The following is a 23548-nucleotide window of genomic DNA, read 5'->3' as shown; positions in this document are numbered from 1 at the left end:
ATAGAAAACAACATTCAGTTTAGCTGACACTTTGGATTATTTAATGTTTTCTCTGGAAATAAGCAAATAACTAAGAGCAACCAATTAAGCCAAAAGATATTTTCACTATAAGGTCAACATTTAGTATAGAATTTACCTAGGAGTTAATAGAAGTTACATACTTATCAACCTCAGGTGCCAACATGGATAAACCTGTTCCTAGCTTTTGGTATACCCAAGCACAGAGAAACATGTAAAAGAGAGCTGATTAAAAATTTGGCCTCGAGGTCATTCCAAAGCTCCAAAGAAAACAAATTTGATGGCATCAGTAAAGATTAATTCTAAGGAAACCATAATCTTTGTCATAAAATATCACTTGCTGTGCCTGCTTGTGGAGTCCTCCTTCTCACAGAGCCTAACCTGAATAAGAATTAGAGTAAAGGCTCCATGATATATGGCTTGGCACCAAACTAGATTTTTTGTGTGTATAAATGAGAAAAAGACCCCTTTACAGTGCCTGTAGCCCTGAATCGCTTGACATGATCTTTTCCAAGTCCTACTAAGCAATTTTTAGAATTCTGTAGAAAAGCTGAAATTGTTCTCTATGCAATCCTTCCTGGCAGGGGAAAAATGAGAGCAGTCGTTGGGGATGACTGAGTGTCTTGTCCCAGTCCATTCTTGGTGCAAAACTTGAACCCTACAGTCACACAGTGAATCACACAATCTCACACAGATTCTGGAACAAATGCCTTGACATCCAGACATCCCTTCAGGTTCTCTCCTTTGATCTGTAACTAGGACAATGCAATATCCTCATCTGCTGGTGACCACTGATAAGGGCCAATGTGGCTTTTTTCTTTCTTTCAGGTTGTGCAAGAGGAAATCCCTATTCCTTCCAGCTTTGTAAGGCTAAGTTACCTGAGCAGCCGCACTCCTGGCTATAAAACCCTGCTTCGGATTCTTCTGACACACTCAACGATCCCTGTTGGAATGATAAAAGTGCACCTCACGGTGGCAGTGGAAGGACGACTCACACAGAAGTGGTTTCCTGCTGCAATTAATCTTGTCTACACGTTTGCCTGGAACAAGACTGACATCTACGGACAGAAGGTCTGGGGCCTAGCAGAGGCTCTGGGTATGTTGAACTAATTCTGTAATAATAATGGTATGATGTTCACAAAACAGAAAATCTTAGCCATGTATTAATTTATGTTTGCAGTGAAGGATTTTCCACCAAATGATCTAAGGTGTTTTTTTTTTCCTTTGAACATTACCTCTGGACATGTTTGCGGTTCTGTTTTGATACGTTTTCACTTCAGATGATTTGCGCTCCCCTTCTATGATGGCTGGAGACCAGTGCAATCACACAGGATCTGACTGTCTCCAGAACTGAAGGTTTCCTGCTAACCGTGACCTTTGGTGTGGTGCTCTTTAGGCCATGCTTTTGAATCTGACATTTAGACTGTCATTTCCTTAGAAACTAAAACATTCTGACTTGTAGGCATCTTTAGTCATTATCTTTTATATCTGAGACGGTTAGACCCCATTAACTTGTTGTTTCAGTAGGTTAAGTAAAAAATCATCCTGCATTCCTATTCCTTTTGATTTTCTGCAATCTTCAGACTTTAAAACCTTAAATAGTACAGATATCAGGAATCTCATGAGATTCTTTGGGCATGTGGTTTTCAGATATTTTATTCTCTTGAACAAATGACAGTTTGAAAATAAGCCCAAGAGTTTTCTATTATTTTTATTTTTCATATAATATTTTAATTTATTTTTTTAAAGATTTTTAAAACTTTTATTGCGACGTCAAATATACAGAGAGGAGAGACCATCCGATGATTCACTCCCCCAAGCAGCTGCAATGGCCAGAGCCATGCCAATCTAAAGCCAGGAGCCAGGATCTCTTCCAGGTCTCCCACATGAGCACAGGGTCCCAAGGCTTTGGGCCATCCTCGACTGCTTTCAAAGGCCACAAGCAGGGAGCTAGATGGGAAGCTGAGTGGCCGGGATTAGAATCAGTGCCCATGTGGGATCCTGGCACGTTCAAGGCGAGGACTTTAGCCACTAGGCTGTAGCACCAGGCCCTTTAATTTGTTTTTAAAGATACATTTATTTATTTGACAGAGAGAAAGAGAGAGAGAGAGAGAGAAACGAGATAGAACAGTTCTTCCAGCCTCTGGTTCATTCCCTAAATGATTGCAGCTGGGTTGGTCCAAAGCCAGGAGGGAGCTTCCTCCAGGTCTCCCATGTGGGAGCATGGGCCCAAGGACTTGGGCCATGCTTCACTGCTTTTCCAGGCGCATTAGCAGGGAGCTAGATCAGAAGTGAAACAGGTAGGACTTGAGCTGGCATTCATCTGGGGTGCCAGTACTGCAAGTCGCAGCTTTACCTCCTACGCCACAGTGTGGTCCCATTATTTATTTAATTATGTGAAATGCAGAGAAAGAATAGAGAGCTCTCTTGATTGACTCCCCCAAATATGTGCACCAGCTGTCTTCAGAAATGACAGTAAGCAACTGAACCCTAACCCACGGAGACAGAGGGCTGAAGAGTGTAGCAGTCAGTAGAAATTGCACAAAGGTTTGTGTGCTTACAGCTGGGAGCAGTGATGCTTGAGCCTTCAGGCAGTTTCTCATGGGAAGCACCCGTAGAAAGATGAGAAGTCTGTTGTAATTCTCTCCAGAGGTGCCAAGTTCGCGTCATGCATCAAAAGTGTCTTTCATGTTGTGACTGCTATATAGCTGACCTATATGAGACCTTAAAACTCAATGGGAAAATGAAATGAAATGAAATTTTAAGTTTATTTTGGTATAAAAGTCTTTGAAATCTATGCATAGGTTGTCTACCCTGTCTTCAAATCATCCCTCCTCTACAACTATCTGTATGAGATGGGTTAAGTTACTTAATCTGCAAGCACCATAGTTTTTCTGTCTATAAAATTGGCTCCATAAAGATTATGTTACCCATAAGTTTATAATGACATGATCATTAAAAGAGGCAAGTAATATAAAGTATTTGGCACAGCGTAACCATTCCACAAATGTTGGTTGCTGGTCTTTTTATTTTCAGTTTAGCTTGCCAGAATATCATGATTATAAGAAATAAAGACTGGAGCCTGTGAAAGTATTGCCTGAGCCTTAAAAATGAAGAGGGCTGTGGATCTAACAGGCAGGCACTTCAAGCTTCTTGTTCCCCATTAAAATATGTATATTTATTTTGTGTATTTGAAAAGCAGACAAAGAAGAGACACAGACCTCCCATCTGCTGATGTCCACAGCAGCAGCTGGGCCTGGGACAGACAAGCCAAGGGTTTGGACTGCTATCCAGGTCTCACATTTGGGGGGCAGGAACCCAAGTACTTGAAATATCAAGAGCATCCTCCCAGGGTGCTAGTTAGTGGGAAGCTGGAATTAGGAGCAGAGCCAGGATGTGGATAAGAGTTGTGAGCATCCCAAGCAGCTGCTTAAACCACTAAGCCACAATGCCCACCAAATATATAGCCCCCTTTCCCTATGATTTGTTCTTTTACAAATGTGTGCATGCACACACACAGGATTTCTGCTCCTCTCTATGCTCTGTAAGACTAGCTTCTATGGACTGTATTTCCTGGATGTTTTGCCCTCTGTCTCCTCATTGATTTAGTCAGTGAGTGGCACTATTTGGAGACAAGGAGAATGAAGTTAGAGTATTTATCCCTCTTGCTGCTTTACTATGGTCCTGGAAGTGACTACCTTAGGAAACAGCAGCTCTTTCCAGTAGCCCCTCCAAGCTACTCTATCATCATCCCTTAGTCCCTGCAAATCCAGAAGAGCTCCTATTGTTGCCAGTCCCCAAGTGAGTCCCTGTAGTATGCTAATATCTTTAACACTGCCCACACCTTCTTAATAAATTATTTTCTATGATATAGTTTTTTAGGTTATAGGGATTCCTTCCTCAATCTCCCCTTCCCGCCTCCTCATCTCTCTTCATTATTTTTCTCCTGTATGATTACAATAGTATAATTCTTCAGCAACAGACACAAGTCCAATATTCTGCTATTTAAGTGTACCATGGCATTGTAGGTATAGGCAATGGTAGAAAGTCCAGAATCCTATTATCAAGATATATTTGACAGTTTCATTGGGAGCCCTCCATTTATTCATGAGTAGAGATTCATACTGCAACATCTCTTCACTTCTAGTATGCTAGTCTCCATTTTACAGTGCCTCTAGGTGAATATATGTATATACTTCTTTACCTATATGTCTGTTTTTTGCATTTTGCATGAATGTTATCTTATATCAGAGCTCAAAAAGACAAATATAATATACCCACACTTTCATACGAACTCTCTGTAGTGTACATTTGCAAGTGTAATGTCAGATTCCTGTTGAAATCTGATTGATCCCTACTCAAGGTTTCATATTATCCTATTGGGAAATCCACCCTATGGCATTTGCTTCACAGAGTAGAATAACCCCAAATTCTTCAAACCTTTCTTTATAGTTCTTTGTTTTCTAATTTTTTGTAATTCCTCAGATCCGTGTGTTGCAGTTGTTTGTTTGTTTCTTTTAACTTTTTTCTTAGATCCTAGCATTTAGAAATTTATGCAATACTCTCATTTGGAGCTAACCAGTACAATAGTAAGCCATCATTGCTTGCTATGTGAGATACAAAAGCTAGCCATCATTGCTTACTATGTAAGTTCAACCTCAGTTTTAAAATAACAGATACAGTTCACCTACTACAAATTCACCCGCTTAAACTGTACAATTCAGTGAATGTATGTTTACAAGATTCTAAATTATCACCAGTACCTAAATCCAGAATATTTCCGTTTTAACACTGTTAAGTAACCCCATAATATTAGCTGGGACTCCCTACACCTTCCTCCTACCCACCCCCCAATCCTGGCAACCACTTATCCCCTTTGTCTTTATGGACCTACCAAGTCTGAATATTTCAAACCAACAGAATGATACACTATGTGGTCTTCATGTCTAATTTCTTTCACTTGACATGTTTCTAATATTCATCTTTGTATTACTATGCATTAGTACATCATTCTTTTCAATGACTGAATAATAGTCTACTATAAAAATATACCAAATATGTTCATTCATCAACTGGAAGAAATTTGGGTTGCTTTCACCTTTTGGCTAGTTTAAATAATACTGCTAATAAGCACTTATATACAACTGTTTTCTTCAATACCTGTTTTCAGTTCTTTAGGGTATATGACTCAAAGTAGATTTACTGGGTCACATGTTAACTTATTGAGGAACAATTGAAATGTTTTCTGTGCCTTTGTACCATTTTAACAGTCTCATTCTATACATGAGATGTATTTCATCTCTGCCTTTTAAACGGCTCCCTTGCTAAAGCTTTGTAAAACAACCCTCCTTCTTGTTCAAGTTAAACGCCCTCCGTGACTCCGTTTCTAATATATCAATAGCTAACTGACTGAAGAACTAAACCACAAATATTAGCAGAAACTTCGTAATGTGGACCCTAGAGGTGAAATCTCCATTTCTATTGTTTGTCTATGGATATGGGTTCATTTCCTATTTCTAAATTTTGTTCTTGATCCAAACTCAAACTTTCTTATTATAAAGTAACCTTATTGAAAGTGCTAGAGTATATGCTGCTTATTCCCTTTAGGCCTAATAACAGTAATAAAAGAAACAGACATGAAATTACATTGCTAAAATAATGTCTGGTTTCAGACTGGAGATTATCCTCAGTTATGGAGCTGAATGCAATGCCATCATAAGGGTCCTTCAAAATGCAAGAAGGCCCAAGGAGAGCTCAGGGTCATAGGAAGACATAACAGGGCACAGAGATGCAGCACTGCTACCTTCGAATGGGGGGACAGAATTGTGAATCAAGGAAGGGGAGTGGCTGCAAGGGAACAGATTTCTCCTTTGAGCTTGTGGAAGGAAATCAGCCCTGCTGACACTTTCATTATTGCTCAGAGGGACCCTTTGGAGACTTCTGACCTCCTTAATTATAAGAGGATCAATCTGCCTTGTCGGAAGTCTCACTTTCTTACATCAGCAATAGGAAACTTATAAAGTTTTGACTGACTTCTTTATTAGTCCTATTTATAGCAAGGATTTTGGTGGAAGGAAAGTTGTCTTCCTCTTCTTCCTTCCTATGCCAGTTAAATATTAATCCCTGGCCCAGCCTTTTCTGGATTATAGAGCCACAGGGGTTCTGACTCCAGCAAGCTGAATTTGATGAGATGGTGAATAAATATCTAAATTGAAATGTAGGACTTGGTTTCAAGTGTAGGACTCTTATTTCCTACCTAGCTCACCTGTGGGGAATTGGTGTGCTTATTACTAAAGGCTAGAATTTTGCGAAAGAAACAGAGTGTGTAAGAACAGCTAAAATGAAAGAAAAAAAATCCTGAGATCCTAGAGTATCCCACCATTTTTTGTAATGAAGCAGATTTTGCAACGGAAGGGAAAACGCCAGAATGAATAAATTATGGAGGGTGTGTGAAGTCCTTCCATGGTAGAGTGTCAATGGCAACTGATAAGATTGATTAATCCAAGTACAATATTGATCAAGCGGAAGAGTAAAATCACCCACAGGGTTCTAGTACAAAAGCCGCGATCACTAGTTCATCCAGCTTAAAGATTTTGTTGTTTGATACACAGACAAGACTCCCCTGCTAAAAACTCCTTGTGAGCATTTGAAAGCATTTGGCCTTAATGCTTTATTCTCTGGCTTTAAATAAGGTGTAACGTCTGGAAAACATTGCATTTTATTTGGTTTCTTTCCCAACTGTGCTCCTTGAAAAACAATGTTAAAAAAAATCATTATTGTTAAGTCCTGAGTGCTGTTAAAATTCTAGAGATGGCTTATTTAATTTGACAAACTGACTTGTTCAGGGGCTCTGATCTGCATCCATTATGTGAATTTTGTCAAAATAATTCCCTATGTCCGCCTGTGTCTGCATACATTATCAATATGTAATAATGCATTCTGCCTGGTCTTCATTTTAATTAAATTAAATTGCAGCAGTTTGGAGTCCAAGAAGTTCAGGAAATCAGCCACGAGCTTTACTAGCACTGCTATAAACAATTCCATCTATTTTTCTTCAAGCTTATTGGCAGCAACAATTGCATAATTATTTAGTACAGTAGTTTGGCAAGAAAGAATGATGTTTCTGGGAGAACTCGACTTCTTAAAGGCTCGCAACACATAGGAGTCTGTCTAATTTGTGTAAGAAACGGGGAACCATTAATAGTAATAGGTGCTAAGCTACAGTTGCTTTGTGCACACAAAAACGTTCCTGAGAATGATGCTTTAGGATTCATAAATCTCCTTTCAGTAAAACCTAAGCGGTCTGGGCAGCCACAAAAATAACATCTGCTAAGTATTTTAATAACAAATTGGTAGTGCTTTACAATTTGCCAAGTACTTTCACATGCATTATCTTATTTTAATTCTTACAACATCTGCCTGGAAACTGTGGCAGGATTAATATGCTCTATAGTTACATAAGGGGAAACTGAGGTTCAGAAAAAAGCAAGTGATTTGCCTGAAATCCTGTACAAACCAGGGATTTTAATTCAAGTCAGTCTTCTAGTCCAGGGCTCTGTATGCCTTTCATTGCTGCCTCTTCACCCAATTCAATGCCCCAGTGGCTTTCTGTCAGAGAAGCTAACAGAGATAATAATCTTTCATCATTTCTGTCCACTCATGAATTCATAATTGTTAACTGAGAGCAGGGCTATTGCATCTTTTCAACTTTATAGGCACAGTACCAAGGATATGAGTTTTTCCAAGGACCTACAAAATGTTTGTGACCTAAAAAACTAGTTTACTGGCACTGAAATATAAGAAAACCAGAAAGTCAATATTAATGAATGTTTCAATAACCATCTAGACAAAGGAGCATGATGTCACTTTGTCCATTGTAACTCACTTTTCACACTTACATATGAAATATGTACATGTGGAATATGGCTTGTGTTCATTTTATAAATACCTGGTAAGATTTGAAATAGGATCTCCAAAAGTAAAAGTGCTTGAGTTCTATTAATGATTTTGAATGGTGCTAATTCTGTGATAAACAAGTGGTTCATGCCTTTTCAGCTACTGGCCGTACCCATCAGGACATTATGAGATCCATTTGGTGAGTCAACCAGAACATTTTGTAAAATGGAACAAAATGCAGTGGATTGAAATAAACAAAATTGAACAGAACAGTATAGAGTAGAAACTCTTAGAATGCAATGGTATCAGGAAAATACTGTCTTGGAGAGTTTTGTTTCCATCATATATACACAGGTGTGTGCATGTGTGCTTCTCCTTTTGTGTATGCTGGGTCACGGTTAACAAAGTGTGCTTCTCTAAACATTTATTTAAAAGGAACATTTACAGAAGGATGGAGGGACAGAGGGTGATCGTCCATCTGCTGGTTCATTGCCCGAATGAGTGCAACTGCCAGAGTTGAGCTAGCCTGGAGCCAGTAGCTTTTTCTAGCTTGATTGCAGGGGCCTAAGCTTTAGGACTGTCTTCTGTTGCATTTCCAGGCACATCTGCTAGAAACTGAATCTGAAGTGGAAAAGTCTAGACTCAAATAAGTGCCCATATGGAATGCTAGCACATGAGACAGTAGCTTTACCACTTATTCCACAGTGCCACCCCCAAATTGTTTTGTTTTTTTGGGGGGGGTTTGTTGTTGTTGTTGTTGTTGTTTATAATTCAAGCATTAACATTTGAAAGCCATTGGTAGAATGGAAAGGCAAGACACACAAAAGTTAAATTATTTTATCAAACTGTATGACTTATTTTCTAAATCAGCATTTATGATTTTTCCTGCCTCCCACTCCCTTCTACCAACTCATCAAATGGCATTGCAGAGAGATCCCTTCAAGACTGTCTACATAATTTATCACTCTAACTAAATGCTTTTGATGTTGGCATTGTAGCACAGTGTGTTAAGCTTCCATTTGAGATGCCACCATTGCCATATCATAGGACTGGTTCTAGTCCTAACCATTCTGTTTCTGATCCAGTTCCCTTCTAATGTGTTTGTGAAGACAGAAGATGCAGAATATGGCTCAAATGATTGGGTCCTGCTCCTCCATATGAGACCAAGCTGGGGTTCCTGGCTCCTGATTTCAGATTGACTCAGACCAGGATATTGCAGCCATTTGGGGAGTGAATCAACAGATGGAAGATACTTATCTCTCTCCCGTTCTCTGCCACTCTGCCAAATAAATAAACCTTAAAAACAGATGGTAAACAAAGATGCTGTTTTAATAATAACATCCAGGTAATAATATGCTATTTTCAGTTAACCATATTATATGCTACTTCTACTTGAAGGCTATCCCTAGCATCCAATGTTTATACTTTAAATTCATAACAAATAAGAAGCCATTTATTTAGCACTTCTTAACTGTAGGTTTCCTTCTTAATAATTATAATCTAGCGGAGTAACCAAATGCCTCTGCCCATGAATCACTGGATTTGAATGACCTTGAGCTTTTCTATGACCTTGCCTATCAAACTGAAGCAAATGTATCCTCATTGTGAATTTTTTCTTAGTCTTTTCAAATTACTTAATATGTGGAAAAATATATTTAATAATTATGTATGGTAATACTGTTTTATGGTAGTTACTAAGGAAGCCATGGATAAGAAATCCAGAAGGTAAATAAATCTTCTGGGTATGACTTCTTTCACATGACAAATTAACCTGCCCTATATAAATCCACAGTATCCCTAACGCTTAGCATCACCTGCCTGCCACAGCGAGGAGCTCAGTGTGGGTCTGCTGAATCATTTAGCAGCAGTACCTTTCTTTCCATTGCAATATCGCATCCCTTTTGATCACCACATTGTTTCAAATGGCAGTCAGTCAGTGTTCAAGGTGAAGGTGAATCTATTTCCTAAACCCCCTCCCCCATGAAAAGTTCCTAAATTCTGGGGGATCATCATTTTTCTTTTGCATCTTTAGGTAGAGAGAGGGAAGGTGACTGTTTTTGTTTTGGGTGCACTATAGGGAAACTGAGTCTCTAGCTGCTTCAGACTTCTTGAAGTTGGCTAAAAATACTGAGTTGCAAAGCTGTGCACACATGCTGCTGCCTTCTGAGAATACCAATCCCTGTGCAGATGGTCGACAACTTCTGATGGTTTAAGTTTAGATTTCTTTTCAACTTTACGATTGTGTGAAAGCAATACACATTCAGTAGAAACTGTACTTGGAATTTTGAATTTTGATCTTTTCTCAGGCTAGCAATATGTGATATGATACTCTCTCACAAGACTGGGCAGCAGCAGTGAGCTACAGCCCCAAACAGCTATGCAGTCATGCGGGTGAGCAACCAGTACTCTACAGTGTACTGTGTTGCTACGATATCCAGGAGTTTAGGTCTATTAAATGCATTTTCTGCTCACACTATTTTCAACTTACAATGGGTTCATCAGAATGTAACCCTATCCTAATTCCAGGAGCATCTGTACAGTAGTGCTCCCTTCCTTATCCACAGTTTTGCTTTCTGCTATTTCAGTTAGCATGCTCAACCATGGTCTGAAAAGATTAAATAGAAAATTCCAGAAATAAACACTCCATAAGTTTTAAATTACATGCTACTTTAAGCAGGATGATAAAATCTCATGCTAACCCACACCATCCTTACTGGTATGTGAAACAGTCACTTTATCTAGTATACCCAGACTGTATAGACAACCTTCCTATCAGTCACTTAATAAGCATCTCAGTCATCCTGTCGTAGTATCATAGGGCTTATATTCAATAAGCCCTTATCTTATTTAATAATGGCCACAAAGTGCGATAATAGAGATGCAAAATGACTACTAAGATGTAAAATGTGGAAGGAAAGGTTTACTGTGGTGTTGTGTGGCAAAGTTGTAGAATGTGTAAGAAAAATATAGCAGATACAGAGTTCCATACTCTCTGTAGTTTCAGGCATTCACTTAGGGGCATGGGAACATATTACTTGTAGTTAAGTGAAGACTATCATACTTCACAAAGTAAACTCTCCATAGAGAGACTTCCCCTTGCCTCCTCAGTACAACATTAATGCTCTTGTTACACTCTTTGATGATACACAGAGCTTTTCCATAATAACATTTGTCACAATGTGTGTGATTGTTTTTATTTTTATTTGTTCCTCTCACTAGGATGTAAGCTCCACTGGGAAGAATATCATATTTTGTCTTATTCATCTGCCCATATTCCATGTGACATGTAGGGCCTGGCAACAGAAGGTACCCATTGAACTTTGCACATGTGTTGAGTGAATAAACAAAAGAAATAAGAATAAAAATGCAGTGTGACCCCTTAACCTTGCAATGGGGAGCCTTTCCAAGAACAGTGCCTAGGTTCATAAAGACACTTGCGAATGTGTCTGTGAACCAGTACATAACTGCATTTGGTGGCACATAGGTTATCCAGGTTGGCTTTTATGCAGCTGAGCTTAAACAAAGCCAGCAAACACTCTCTTCTATTTGATGTCAATGTACACGATATTTTGATAAAAAGGTTTCCTAGTTCCTTCTTATTTTTTCTGTGTGTCTTTTCATCCTACTACCACACCCCTTAAACATGATTTTTAACCTTTTTAAAAAATAAATTTATTCAATTTATTTGAAAGTCATAGTCACAGAAAGAGAAGGAGAGACAGATCTTCCATCCACTGGTTCACTTCCCAATTGACTGTTGTGACAATTGCTGGGCCAGACTGAAGCCAAAAGCTAGGAGCTTTCTCCCACCCAAGTGCAGGGGCCCAAACATTTGGACAATCCTCTCTCTCAAGCGTATTAGCAGCAAGCTGAATCAGAAGTGAAACAGCCAAAACTCAAACTGATGCCCATATGAGATGTCAGCATCACAGGCAGGAACTTTTACCTGTCATGCCAGAGTGCCAGCCCCTAACCTTTCTTCCATAAACAGGGTACAGAACCTAAGTGTTTCCAAACTAAACCTAGTGATTCATTGAAAATACAATGTATTGTAACTGTATAGAATCGGTTTTAGGACCACAAAAAGTGGCTTAACACTAGGTGATATATTGGTATAATTCAGTATCTTAAGAGATTAAAGGAAGAAACTGTATGAATACCTCCCTTAAGTACTGAAAAGACGCTTAATACAAACTCATTACCTGATACTGACATTCTTAGTAAGCTTGGAATAATAGATAAGGTATTTAGGCCGTTGGGCAATGTGTCAGATTGAGAAGTTTCATCCTAGCCTGTGATAAATCCCTGGAGAATAGGAAAAGATAGAACTCTGAGAGCAGGCACTTGTTTTCCATGGATTGCAGTTTATCTCTAGTCTTGGGCCATTGTTACCAAGGCCTTCATTTGGTTCTTTAGGTCTGTTGTTCCTATTGTTCTTGTTGTTATTGTTGTTGTTTGCATCAATATAGTGTCTTAGAATAAGAAATGGGTATTGTTCTATTAAATGATTTCTTTTGGGGAATCAAGTATTCATCTTGCTGTTAGTTACCTTTTAAATGCCACGAAATGATTTTTAAAGGTTCCTTGAGTTCATGAAGGTAACAAATTTCTAATACTGAATCTTCAACTAGGTTTAATTATATATTGCCTTCATAATAAATGTAACCAGTGTGAATTCTGAAACCTTAGCCTGAAGCTGTTGAAAATCATCTGCGTAATTTTGTCCTATTTTGCACATCAGCTTCATTGCCTGACATCTTTACCTTGACTACTTCATGCCAGTCTCCTCTCCCAGCCCTTGTAGATAAATATTATAGTCACTAAAGCAGATGTCAGGGACATCGTGACCCTTAGCCTTCTTGCAGCCCTCACATCATACAAATGCTGCTGCTCTGATAAGTAGAATGAACATTCAGAGTTATTTTTCCTGTGTCAAATGTCTTTGAGGAAGCAAACTGCAGTGTTTCACTCAGTCTTCTTTATAAGCCAGTGTGATATTTGCAAGCTGAACAAAAGTGATGTCAGAGGTGCAATCCTGTGTCCAAAAGACAGCATCGGCTGCAAAAGTAACAAGCCTGTCCTGACAGTCAATGTTAAGGAACCATCCCATCAGTATCTCTGTATTGGGGTGAGGAAGAGAACATGGGAAGACAGAAAATCTAGTTGGATATAAAGGTGTCTCAGCAGAGGTAGTCGCATGGGTCAGGGTGAGCATTTTCCGCCTTAATGGTTCTCTCTCAATTGCCTTCATAATATGCACAGACCAGCCTGGGATCACTAGGCCAGCCCCTACAAATTATAGTGCAGGCTTCATAGTCTAACCCTCCCTGCTAGCTGCCCAGCCCATCTGAAGTATTAATACATATTATTTTTCATTCCTATTACTGGTACCCCTGCTAATTTTCTCTGGTACTCCAATGTACCAGAGGCTGAGTCCATGCTTTATAATGTACCATGTGGATGATCACATGTGAGGGGTGACAGGAATGTACGAGGTGGTAGGAAGGGCTCCACTCTGCTTATTTCAGCTCTGCTCATTAGCCTCAGCATGGACAGAGTTGGTGTCAAGACTCAGCATTTTCAAGCCAGTCCTAGGATAGCCCTTTGTTCCGTAAGTTAAAATGTATGAAAAAGAGTAGGCATTTAGTGAGTGGCAGTCTAGGATTGGTCACGAGACTATATTTGCCTGTCCCCATCCATTTGGAAGGCAGCTCAACTCTGTGAGGTACAACTTCACGGGAGGTGGTTGCAAGTTTCAGGATTATATTAAATTGGACTGCAGTTAGTAAGAATCTTGCCTTATTATTGTAAGCAAGGAGCCACATACAAAAACACCCAAACACACAACTTCTCTCATTAAAGTCAGTTGGAATTTTGGACAAGTCTTAAGTATAAATTATAACTTTATTGGCTCATACTGCCTTCTTGGGAGAAAGTAAATCTAATAAAAATTAGAGGAAACTTATTAAGTGACTGCCTTGTTGCTATTTGCTGTGAATGGGAGGAAAAAGTAATACATTTGTGGGATTTGCAGCCACTGCACTTTTTTGTTGAGAACTGGAGAGCAATTCTGAGAGCAGATAGGAGGAGGTGAAAGGGGGATGTGCGTCTCATTACCATTGCATCGAGAAACTTTAATTGATGCTTTATGTAAACGTTTCCTGCTGTAGAGTTGGGAGGATCTTTAACTGTTACTGAGAGGGAAAATCGGGCTCCAAACCACCATCGGAGGTCACCAGGGCACACTACTTGTGTGTAGAACTGCATAATCACCTTTCAGAGAAGGGATTCTAGGGGAACTCACCAGGCTTACAATGTTCAGAAAGCAGATCCAGTAATTGCCAGGCATACTGTGGGGAAGGAGATGATGGCTTTAAGGGAAGTTGTAATTATTATTGGTGTGATTATTTATTAATCAAGACCTGTAAATGTTGGGAAGAAAATCAGGAACTGTGTTATTCTGCACACCCACCTAGCTGTTACTGTGCTGTCTAACCACTTGATTTTTCCAGCATGAGATATAGTGTTCTATTTGGCTTTTGTGTTTGATCCTCAACTTGAATTTACCAAATGCAATCTACAGTGTTAGTGTGAAAGGAGGATTCAAAGAATTCTCTAGTACAGGGTCTTTGATCCGAGGTCTTTATTTGGACTTCACAGGGTCAGTGAACCCCTTAGAATTATATATGAAAGTATGTGTGCACATGCATTGTTTCTAGGAATGATATCCACTAACTTTCATCAGATTCACAGTAAAGCTCTCGCTGCCTCGAAAGTTTCTTAGAACCAGGAATTTCCGCCACCCTCTTCCATCTTTGCTACTGCTGAGGAATACAACTCCTACCCACACAGCTAATTAATGGCAGATCAAAAATTTGATGCCTTTTGTGATTCTTGATCTAAAACCAACACTTTTATTACATTAGAGTAACATTAGCAAGTAGAGGGGCTATGAGGGAAATTAGAGACAGCATTGATTGATGTCATGAGCACAACCTGAACTGCATGACCTTTGAGATTCCTTTGACCTCTGGCATTCTATTTCCACCCACCTTCGTAAATAATAATATTGGTACAAATGATCCCAGAATAATTTTCATTGAAAAATTACTTCCATTTTATGGTTAGTCTCTCCCATTCCTATTGCTTTCCTTTGACAGTAGGCTTATTCAGATTAGTATTTAAATGATCTTGCATGCCATGAGTCATAACTAGTCAGTAGAAGGATGGACACCCACATCAGGACCAACTACACACTTTGCAGGGCCCAGTGAAGTGAAAATAAAGTTACAGAGGCCTCCTGTTAAAAAAAATATAAAGGGTTTCAAGACAGAGCACTAAACCAAGTAGGGAACATTTCTAAGCACTGGTCACACCCAGGAAGATGACTTTGATCCCTATCTAAAGCTTGTGTGGGGGTCAAGGACAAAAAGAAGCCAGCCTGCAACTTAAAATTGGCCATAATGATCCACAAACTTAGAGAATCTCATTTTCATGATCCTACCTGTGTATGGTCGGTCAAATCTCTCTCTCTCTCGCTCTCTCATACACGCACCATTTTGGCTGAAATTACCATCATTCCCCTTTACCTAATGCCCCAAACCAAAACTGGTTTGCCTTAGGTTTTCATTTTTGGACCTCTTTTACTGGGATATTTAAGCATCTATTACCATTTCTCATATGCGAATGACAAAGGAAGGACTGAGCTCTCCTGGGGCAGCTGGAGTCGGGTAAAGGCAGATACTTGAAAGCAATGACAGATTACAAACTAACCAGGGACTATTTTAAGCTTCCAGAAAGCGAAGAGTCAGCTTCAGGATATGCAGTGTAATGAGCCTGTATAATCAGGCTTAGAATACTATAAAGATAGAAAATATTTTGAATTCAAGAATGAGAAATCTTGGATTCCAACAGGTAAGCAAATTTACCCACTGAGAAAATGGCCTGGACCTGTTATACTTAAGCTATACATATTTCAGTAGAGCAGAGACACCCAAGTTACCACATTCTGCACTTTCTGTTTTAGTGGCATACCAGGGTTCCAAGTTTAATGCACAACATCTGTGCTTCATAGAAGTTGAAGCCAAATGTTGGGAGATGTCCCATTGGTTAGCTATAGGAAGAAATCAAAACCTGATGTACACAAAGTAGAATTTACCCTTGCAGCACTCAAAGCAAACTCAGTCTTTTCAGTAAAGTGAAGGCCAGTTAGCACAGGAAAAAAATATTAACTGGACAAATCGATTTAGATTCCTTTCATGTGTAGTCATTTGTTGTATAAAGTGACCCGGTATCACAAAGCCAGCATCCTGCTTGCATTTTGTACTATAGTGAGGTAAGAAATCAGCCCTCCCTGTATTTCTCCTGCAAAGGTAAAAAGAGAACCTACATTGCCACAGCCTCATCCAGCGGGAAGTTTCTCTTTTCGATTTCACAGCGCAATCTCCAACCAACAAAAAGCCCAAAATAAAGATTAATGTCCGTAAACATATAAGGAGGTTTCAAAATCTTTATGGGAAATTCAATTAAGAGGTAAAAATTCAAAATTAAACTTTATTTCTCAACATACACTCCATCAAGTACAAGACACTTCAGTAAGCAATGATGCTAGTAGTTAATTTCATCCCAAAGAACTGAAATTTTGGGAATTTCACCATATCAGTGCTGTCTTATTCGCATTACAGACTAAAGAAAAATGGGTGTTCATTAAAGAATTTTTAGTATTAGAAAGCGAAATCAGTATGAAGGGACCAAAGGAATGCTTAGGTTGTTGCCTACCTAATGACTTACCATGAAAACTCTTGCCAAATGTCTCTTGTTTGATGAGAAGAATGAGCAGGGGTATCATCATGGTTAAATTCTAATTCTTTAAAGGGACCCAGATCAGAAGTATTATTGATATTTTCTATTGGAAGTTGTACTCTTCCCTGCACTTGATCTGGGTGTGACAGTTTGGGCACAGATTCTCGAGTTGAAAGTTTGGTCCAGTATTTTAATTGGGATTTTGTCTGCTGAATTGGCATTGGCTATTGTTTCTTGTTTTAATTGCCAATCCTCCTCAGGGCATGAGCAAGATGAGTTATTTCCTAGAAAACTGAAGTAGAAGATCTGCTGTTATGGGCTTCATCTTCCACATTATCTTCACTCTTCTTACATTATCAATTCATAAATTAACTGTTGCTTTGGAACATTGTTCCCATAAGCTTTTCATAAAGCATCCATGATTTCACCATTCCTAAACTTTCACCCTAAATTTGATTTTTTTTGGGGGGGGGGGGCTTGCTTCATCTGTAACAGGATCCATGTTGCTCCAATAGGGCTTCTTTTCAAACTGCTGATCCTTTTTAGTTCTTCCAGCTAGATTCTGTTCAAACATGCTATAACAAATTAGGGTGAGTTTATTTTGACACAAAAATATGTGAAATCATGTAGTTTTTCCTGATACATATTTCAATTTCAGTGGATCTGTCAAAGTCTTCAGATGTGGCTCCTGCCTAGTTACAGCACACATTAACGAACATATATAATAGGTACTGACTGATCACTGTTGGCTGACCAGTGCTATGCTAGGTATGATTTTGTGTTATATTCAGTGGAACACATTGCCATCTAATTTCAACCCAAGTAAGAATTCCATAGCAAATGTAACATCCACAGAATCACTAACCAATATAAGCATGAATTAAATATTTACAATTTTCTAATTACTGTTAACTCTTTTGTTTGCAGTGTCTGTCGGATATGAATATGAGATGTGCCCTGATTTTATTCTCTGGGAGCAAAGAACGGTCGTTTTACAAGGTTTTGAGATGGATGCTTCGAATCTAGGAGGCTGGTCATTGAATAAGCATCACATTTTGAATCCTCAAAGTGGTAAGCCCCTTTCAATACTTTGTATTAATACTGTTACTCTAATGCTGTCAAATACATATTCACTGTAGAAAATTGAGAAAGTGCAGGAGAAAAATCACCCCAAAGGACCATTTGGAGAGGAACACATCAGTATGTTTTCTTTTTTTGAAGCACAATAATTTGATTGTCTGAATTAGGGTGGTAGGAATCAAAATGCTTGCCTTTAATCGCTTCATATTTTGAACCTCTTTTCCTGCTGTCACTTCTTGCTAGTTTGTAATTTAAATAGAAATAAATCAGGAGAAAAAAACCACAGATGGACTCTGAGCCCAAGCTTTGCCTAAACAAACTGATTTTCCTACACTGGGTAGAATCCTTTCATCGAAGTTCTTCCAGCTCCTTGTGCATTCTCCTTCCCAGTCACTGCTGTTGTCATCCCACATCCCTCTGAATCTATACCATAGAATCAAACTCCTTTTCATCTAAAAAAAGCATTTTCCAAACAAGCTGAAGTCAGACATGTACTTTGGGTTATTTTTTCAGAATTAGACATGGAAATATTGAGCCAGTTACATTCTATCATGGCTAGTCTCATGCCTGTCTCACGTTCGTGTAACAGCTGGCTAAGGCTAGGTTTCTCTGTAAGGCTATGATCTGACCAAAGCTAAGATACTCATTTCCTTGTCACCCCTGTGATCCTAACTTAATTTGGAATCACTGTCAATTCAGCCATGCCAACTAGTCACACAGGCTGAAAATTGTTGATTGGCAGAGCTAACCAGATTTGCTTCAGCCACGTGATGAGACTCCCTACCATAGTTCCAGAGTGGAACCCTAGAGATAAATGAGTCCACTGCTCTCTGTCCCTATTATTCCTCGTTCCCCCTCCTTCAGAGAAAATCCCAAATACCATTTCCAATTGTTGATTTTTTAAAAGTAAAGACTCGGGCCCAGATAGAAAATGTCAACTTTTTTTTTTCTGTTGTCAAAAGGAAAGCCACAGTTTTAAAAGTACAAAAACGAAAGGGCAGATGCCACTTATTAAATTATTAGGTTTTTGTTTTGATTTGAAAGAGTTTGACATTTTAAGCAGCGGTTTCTTTTCCACTCACTTTTATTGGCTTATATGGATTGTCTCTTTCAAATGCCTGTGATTGACATTAAACACAAAGCGGGAAGTGACCTCAATCGAGCCAGCCCCCAGCTATGTGCTCCTGGTCCTATATCCTCTTACCATTTGCTTCACACAGACTTCAGAGGAGAGCTGTTCAGAAAGTTGGCTTTGGAGGCCACCTGATTTCCACAAATGCATTTTCTATACCTGTAATTCATCTGTAATTAGCGTTTAGGCAATAGGGACCGAGTTATTTTTGAGAATTGTTCGCAGCTGCTTTTGAAGGAAAATGTGTCATGAATTTCACCTATTTGAAGGATGCACTTCAATGACTTCATAAATGTGTATGTGCAGCCAGCACCACCACCCAGTTTGAGGATATTTTTATCACCCTGAAAAGATCTGTGCTCACCTGTAGCCCTGTTAAATCTACTTTTTCTTTCTACATTTCTGAAAAGTTTATTCTGACAAAAAGACCTTACTTTATAAATGCAAGGTTTTTTTTTAAGGAACATTTATTTATTTTGTCATCTCATTTGTAGTGGTTGTATCGTGTTTCTCAGCAAGAACTGAGTACACTTGCCAGGCAAGAGATCTGAAGGCGACTCTGCCACTGCCTTTCAGCTCGACCTTGGGCATGTACACCTCTCTTGGGATATTTTTAAAGTCTGCATTCCACCCACAAAAGTAGTTTTAGAAACAGGGATGATGAGTGTGATGGAGCAGCTCTGGGAACACCAATTTCAAAAGCAATGCTCTTTCCCTCTCAGGTCAGATGGTCTTTTCGGACTGATCAAGACAAGAACAACATTTTCCCAAATCCCCCACTGCTCTCTCTTTAAAAAACCGAACTCTTAATGCATCCCCCCTCACCTTTTTATCTAAGACAGAGAGCAGATTAGAAGCAAGAATCTAACTTCCCTCAATTTCCTCTCGCTGGTTAAAAAGATACCTATAATTAGATTGGATGTCAGCTGCCACTCTAGTCTTCAGGTTATTTATTTAGTTAGTTTTTTTGGCTCCAGAATCATCATACAGTGGGTAGTTTCCAGTAGGCAGTGTTTTAAGACCATTTGTCATTTCGCTTGCACATTTACCTGACAATTAACCATTGCTTGGAGAGAACCATTTCAAAATATTTTATCTCATATATATATATATGATTCCTTATTTTCATTGAGATAAAAACATAGGAACTGGTGTTTTTCCACATCATTCCTTCCAAATGTATCTTCTTAATGATTATAGAGAATGTATATTCCTTTTAAGAAAACTTCTTTAACATGAGCATATGCATGACTCATTTATTACAGAAGGCTTTGTTTAGTGTATCTTTTTGTCAAACAGGTCTACTGTTGTTTCTTGCTGGTTGCATGTTGACAATTATTAGAAACAACTATCCAGGATACTTATTAGTTATTGTCTTACATCTGAAATGGACAAAGAATATCCCTATACTTGGCTTCCAGGATAGGCCAATAGTTTGCGGAGAAATGATTTTACTGGGCAAAGAAGTCAATTCCCATTGATCACATTGGCATATCTCCCAGTTTGTGTTTTTATCCTCTCCGTCAAGGAGTAAAAGAAATATGTATTGTGTCCCTTGTTGTACATAAGTCTGAAAAATGGTTTCTTCTTTGAAATCAGCATAAAGAACTACCCACTGGCTTCCAAGGGGAATTTTTGTTTCAGACTTATTCATAAGCTTCAAAGAAGTTCTGAGCAATGTAACGGGAGGATATGAGTGGTATATTTAACAGTGTGCTAACTTTATTGCGCAACAGACTTGGCTTTTTGGAAAAGAAAAGGAAAACATAGGAAAGAAAATGCACAGTAGGTTCTGCTCCGTGGGGTTTCATTGTTGACTGTAAACAAAACACCCAATCTTTAGCAGGGAGTGCGCCTTCATATAAATAATCCATGTCATCCTAGGATCATTTGATTCCGTTTCTAAAATGAGCATGTGTGGCAGAACAAACTAGAATGGAGGCAATAGTAATTGATCAAGATTTCCAGGAACATAAACAAAATATTTTCAGAGCAACTTCTTGCAGAAGAATTGGTGTTAAATCATTGTTGCTAGATGGTATGGCTTGGTTCTATGTAATAGAAGGTTAAACAGATTCTTGAAACAACAAAAACACCCTTCAGAATGATCTATTTTTCCATGGCAATACAAAAGGGCTTGCCCATTTTTGTTTTGATTGCTTCAGCTTTAAACAGGAATGGTAATTTCAGTACACTGGCACTTTAGTACCTTGCATGAAAGCAAGACATCAATTGTTGAGATGTAATCAGAAAGTACATTGCCTTATGTTTTATTTCCTTTAATCATTCTTCTTCTTTGATGGAGTGCTGGGCTTTCTAATCGAAAAGGGGAGTTTTAGAATTGCAGGCTTAGAAGAATGGCTGAGAATAGCCATCTGTAGTTTTTAAATTGCCAGGAGCCTGGTAATAACATGTCATTTTGAGGGTAATTGTTAACTATACCATTATACTGATATAAAAAATGGAGATCTACCTGTGAAAATAGATGTTAATAGCAAATCTGGTATTTTCAAGCCAATAATTGGAAGGATTTTTGAATGATATGTCCTATGGTGCATTGCGGAAATACTGACATGCTAAACAGTGGTTTCCTCATTTATTAAAGAACCTATCATAGTCTCGTTGGTAGGAAGGACATTCCGTTGGCAATCATCAGGAGATTTCTTTTCAGCAATGTTGTGCGACTGTCATTCTGGTGTGCATTCACTTCCTCCTAATTCATTTAAACTGCAATATTGATCAAACTGCAATTAAATGTTTTTGTGGGAAATGAAATTCAGCCCCATTAATCTTACTTAATTAACTATTCTAAGCCTTAAGACATTTCTTCACTGCCTAATAAAGTTATTAATAAAATAACAAGAAAAAAGTGATCCTCAAGATGCCTCATAGTTCTCGAATAGCAGACCAATTTGTTGAGGTATAAATCCCAGCTGCTCCTACAAATCCTGTGTTGAAAAGCAGCCAGGAATCCCCCCAGAGTTAAAAGTCAAAATGCTGACATTTGACTCCTGGCCACTATATTGTGCATGGAATTTCTGTTTTCAGAAAGACCCCCTACAAATATGAATCAATGCATATTTTGCCTTCTTATTTATTTTGCCAGGAACAGTCTTATTTCTGAGTAAGCAATAGTGTTTCTACTGTAGATCTATAGGAGCAAAAGTTGGAAGAAAACTGAGGAAGATGCTTCAGAAAATGTTTAGGCAAAGTAACATACTCGGAGGAGGTAAGATAGCAGGGGCCCTGGCAAGGGAAAAATCAGACTGCGCAGGATAACTGCCTTCGTTTGTTGTCAGTTACTTCAGTCTGACACATTGGCAGGCTTTCTTACAACACAGATCTTTTACCTGCCCTGGCTTACTCTGGGCTAACTTGAGCTATTTAGCACAGCATTACTTGTTCCCTGGATTTTCTGCCCAGGCTCAGCAGGTTTGCAAAATTATTGGGATTGGGACAAGGGAACTGCAAGAGACTCAAAGCTCATTTTTTGCATTTACTGAACACTTACGGTGACTTGGCCAGAGGGATTGGCATTAAAATGCAGAAAGGAAAAAGAGGGTCTGACTTCAAGGCATTCATTCATATTCTCATGGGAAGATAAAGAAGTGATGAAAATTTTATCATGCTATGTGATGTTGTAAGAAACTTATGGAAAACAGACTGCGTGCAAGAGGGAGTACCTAACTCTGCTGCGATGGAGCAGTGAGCAACAGTTGAGCCAAAGGTTGGAATGGGGAGTGTTCTTTAAGCAGACCAGATGAGGAGAGAATTCAGGATACAGCAAGGATCCTGAGCAAAAGCAGAGAGGAGGGGCCAGCATTATAGCTCAGCAGATTAAGTGGCCACCTGAAATGCAGGCATCCTCCCATTGAAGGCCCTGTGAGTTTCAGCTATTCTATTTCTGATGCAGCTTTTTTGCTGATGCACCTTGAAAGGCTTCTTTTGAAGATAGCCCAAGTGCTTGAGCCTCTGCCACCCATGTTGGAGACCCAGACGGAATGCCATGCACTTGGTTTTTGCCTGGCCCAGACCTGCTTGTTTGGGAAGTGAACTAGCAGATGTATGAAAAATACTCATTTTCATTCTCTCTCTCTCTCCCCCCCTCTCTCTCCCCCTCTTCCTCTCTGTCTCTCTCTCTCTCCCTCTCTCCCTCCCTGTCTCCCTCCTCCTCCCTCTCCTCCCTTTCTCTCTCTCTCTCTCTCTCGCCCCTCCCTCTCCTTCCTTCTCCCTCCCTGTCCCCCCTTTCTCCTCCCTCTCTCTGCCCCGTCCCTCCCTCCCTCTCTGTGTGTACATGTCCCTCTCTCTGTAACGCTGCCTTTCAAATAAATCATGTTTTTAAAAAAGCAAGGAGGAATAGAAGTATGTGAAAGTAAGGTAAAAAGTTTGCTATGGCTGCAACTTGGGATACAGATGAGAGTGTGATGAAGACTTAAGAAGTAGGTGAGCGCCAAATCCTGGTTGGTGTGATGTGTTTTACTGATAAACGATATGCCCCTTATCCTGTGGAGGCTATGGAGCTATTAAAGGTTTGCAGCCACAGGTTGAAGTAATTTCTATGGTAGGGATGTAGATGATGGTTGGGAAATGGGTACACATGCAGATGGGTCCACATGGAGA

General features: G+C 39.2%; 1 protein-coding gene across 1 annotated transcript in view; it reads left to right on the top strand.

The window, feature by feature from the left end:
* Window positions 1–23548, top strand: part of TENM1 (teneurin transmembrane protein 1) — a 570964-nt gene that overhangs the window by 434426 nt on the left and 112990 nt on the right. The window contains exons 18-19 of the mRNA XM_004587672.2: window positions 847–1114; window positions 17644–17787. Coding sequence (XP_004587729.2) covers window positions 847–1114; window positions 17644–17787 — 412 coding nt within the window. The remainder of the gene's footprint in view (window positions 1–846; window positions 1115–17643; window positions 17788–23548) is intronic.

Source organism: Ochotona princeps, chromosome X, assembly GCF_030435755.1.
Source record: "Ochotona princeps isolate mOchPri1 chromosome X, mOchPri1.hap1, whole genome shotgun sequence".
Lineage (NCBI taxonomy): Eukaryota > Metazoa > Chordata > Mammalia > Lagomorpha > Ochotonidae > Ochotona > Ochotona princeps.
This window is presented reverse-complemented; position numbering and strand designations above follow the sequence as displayed.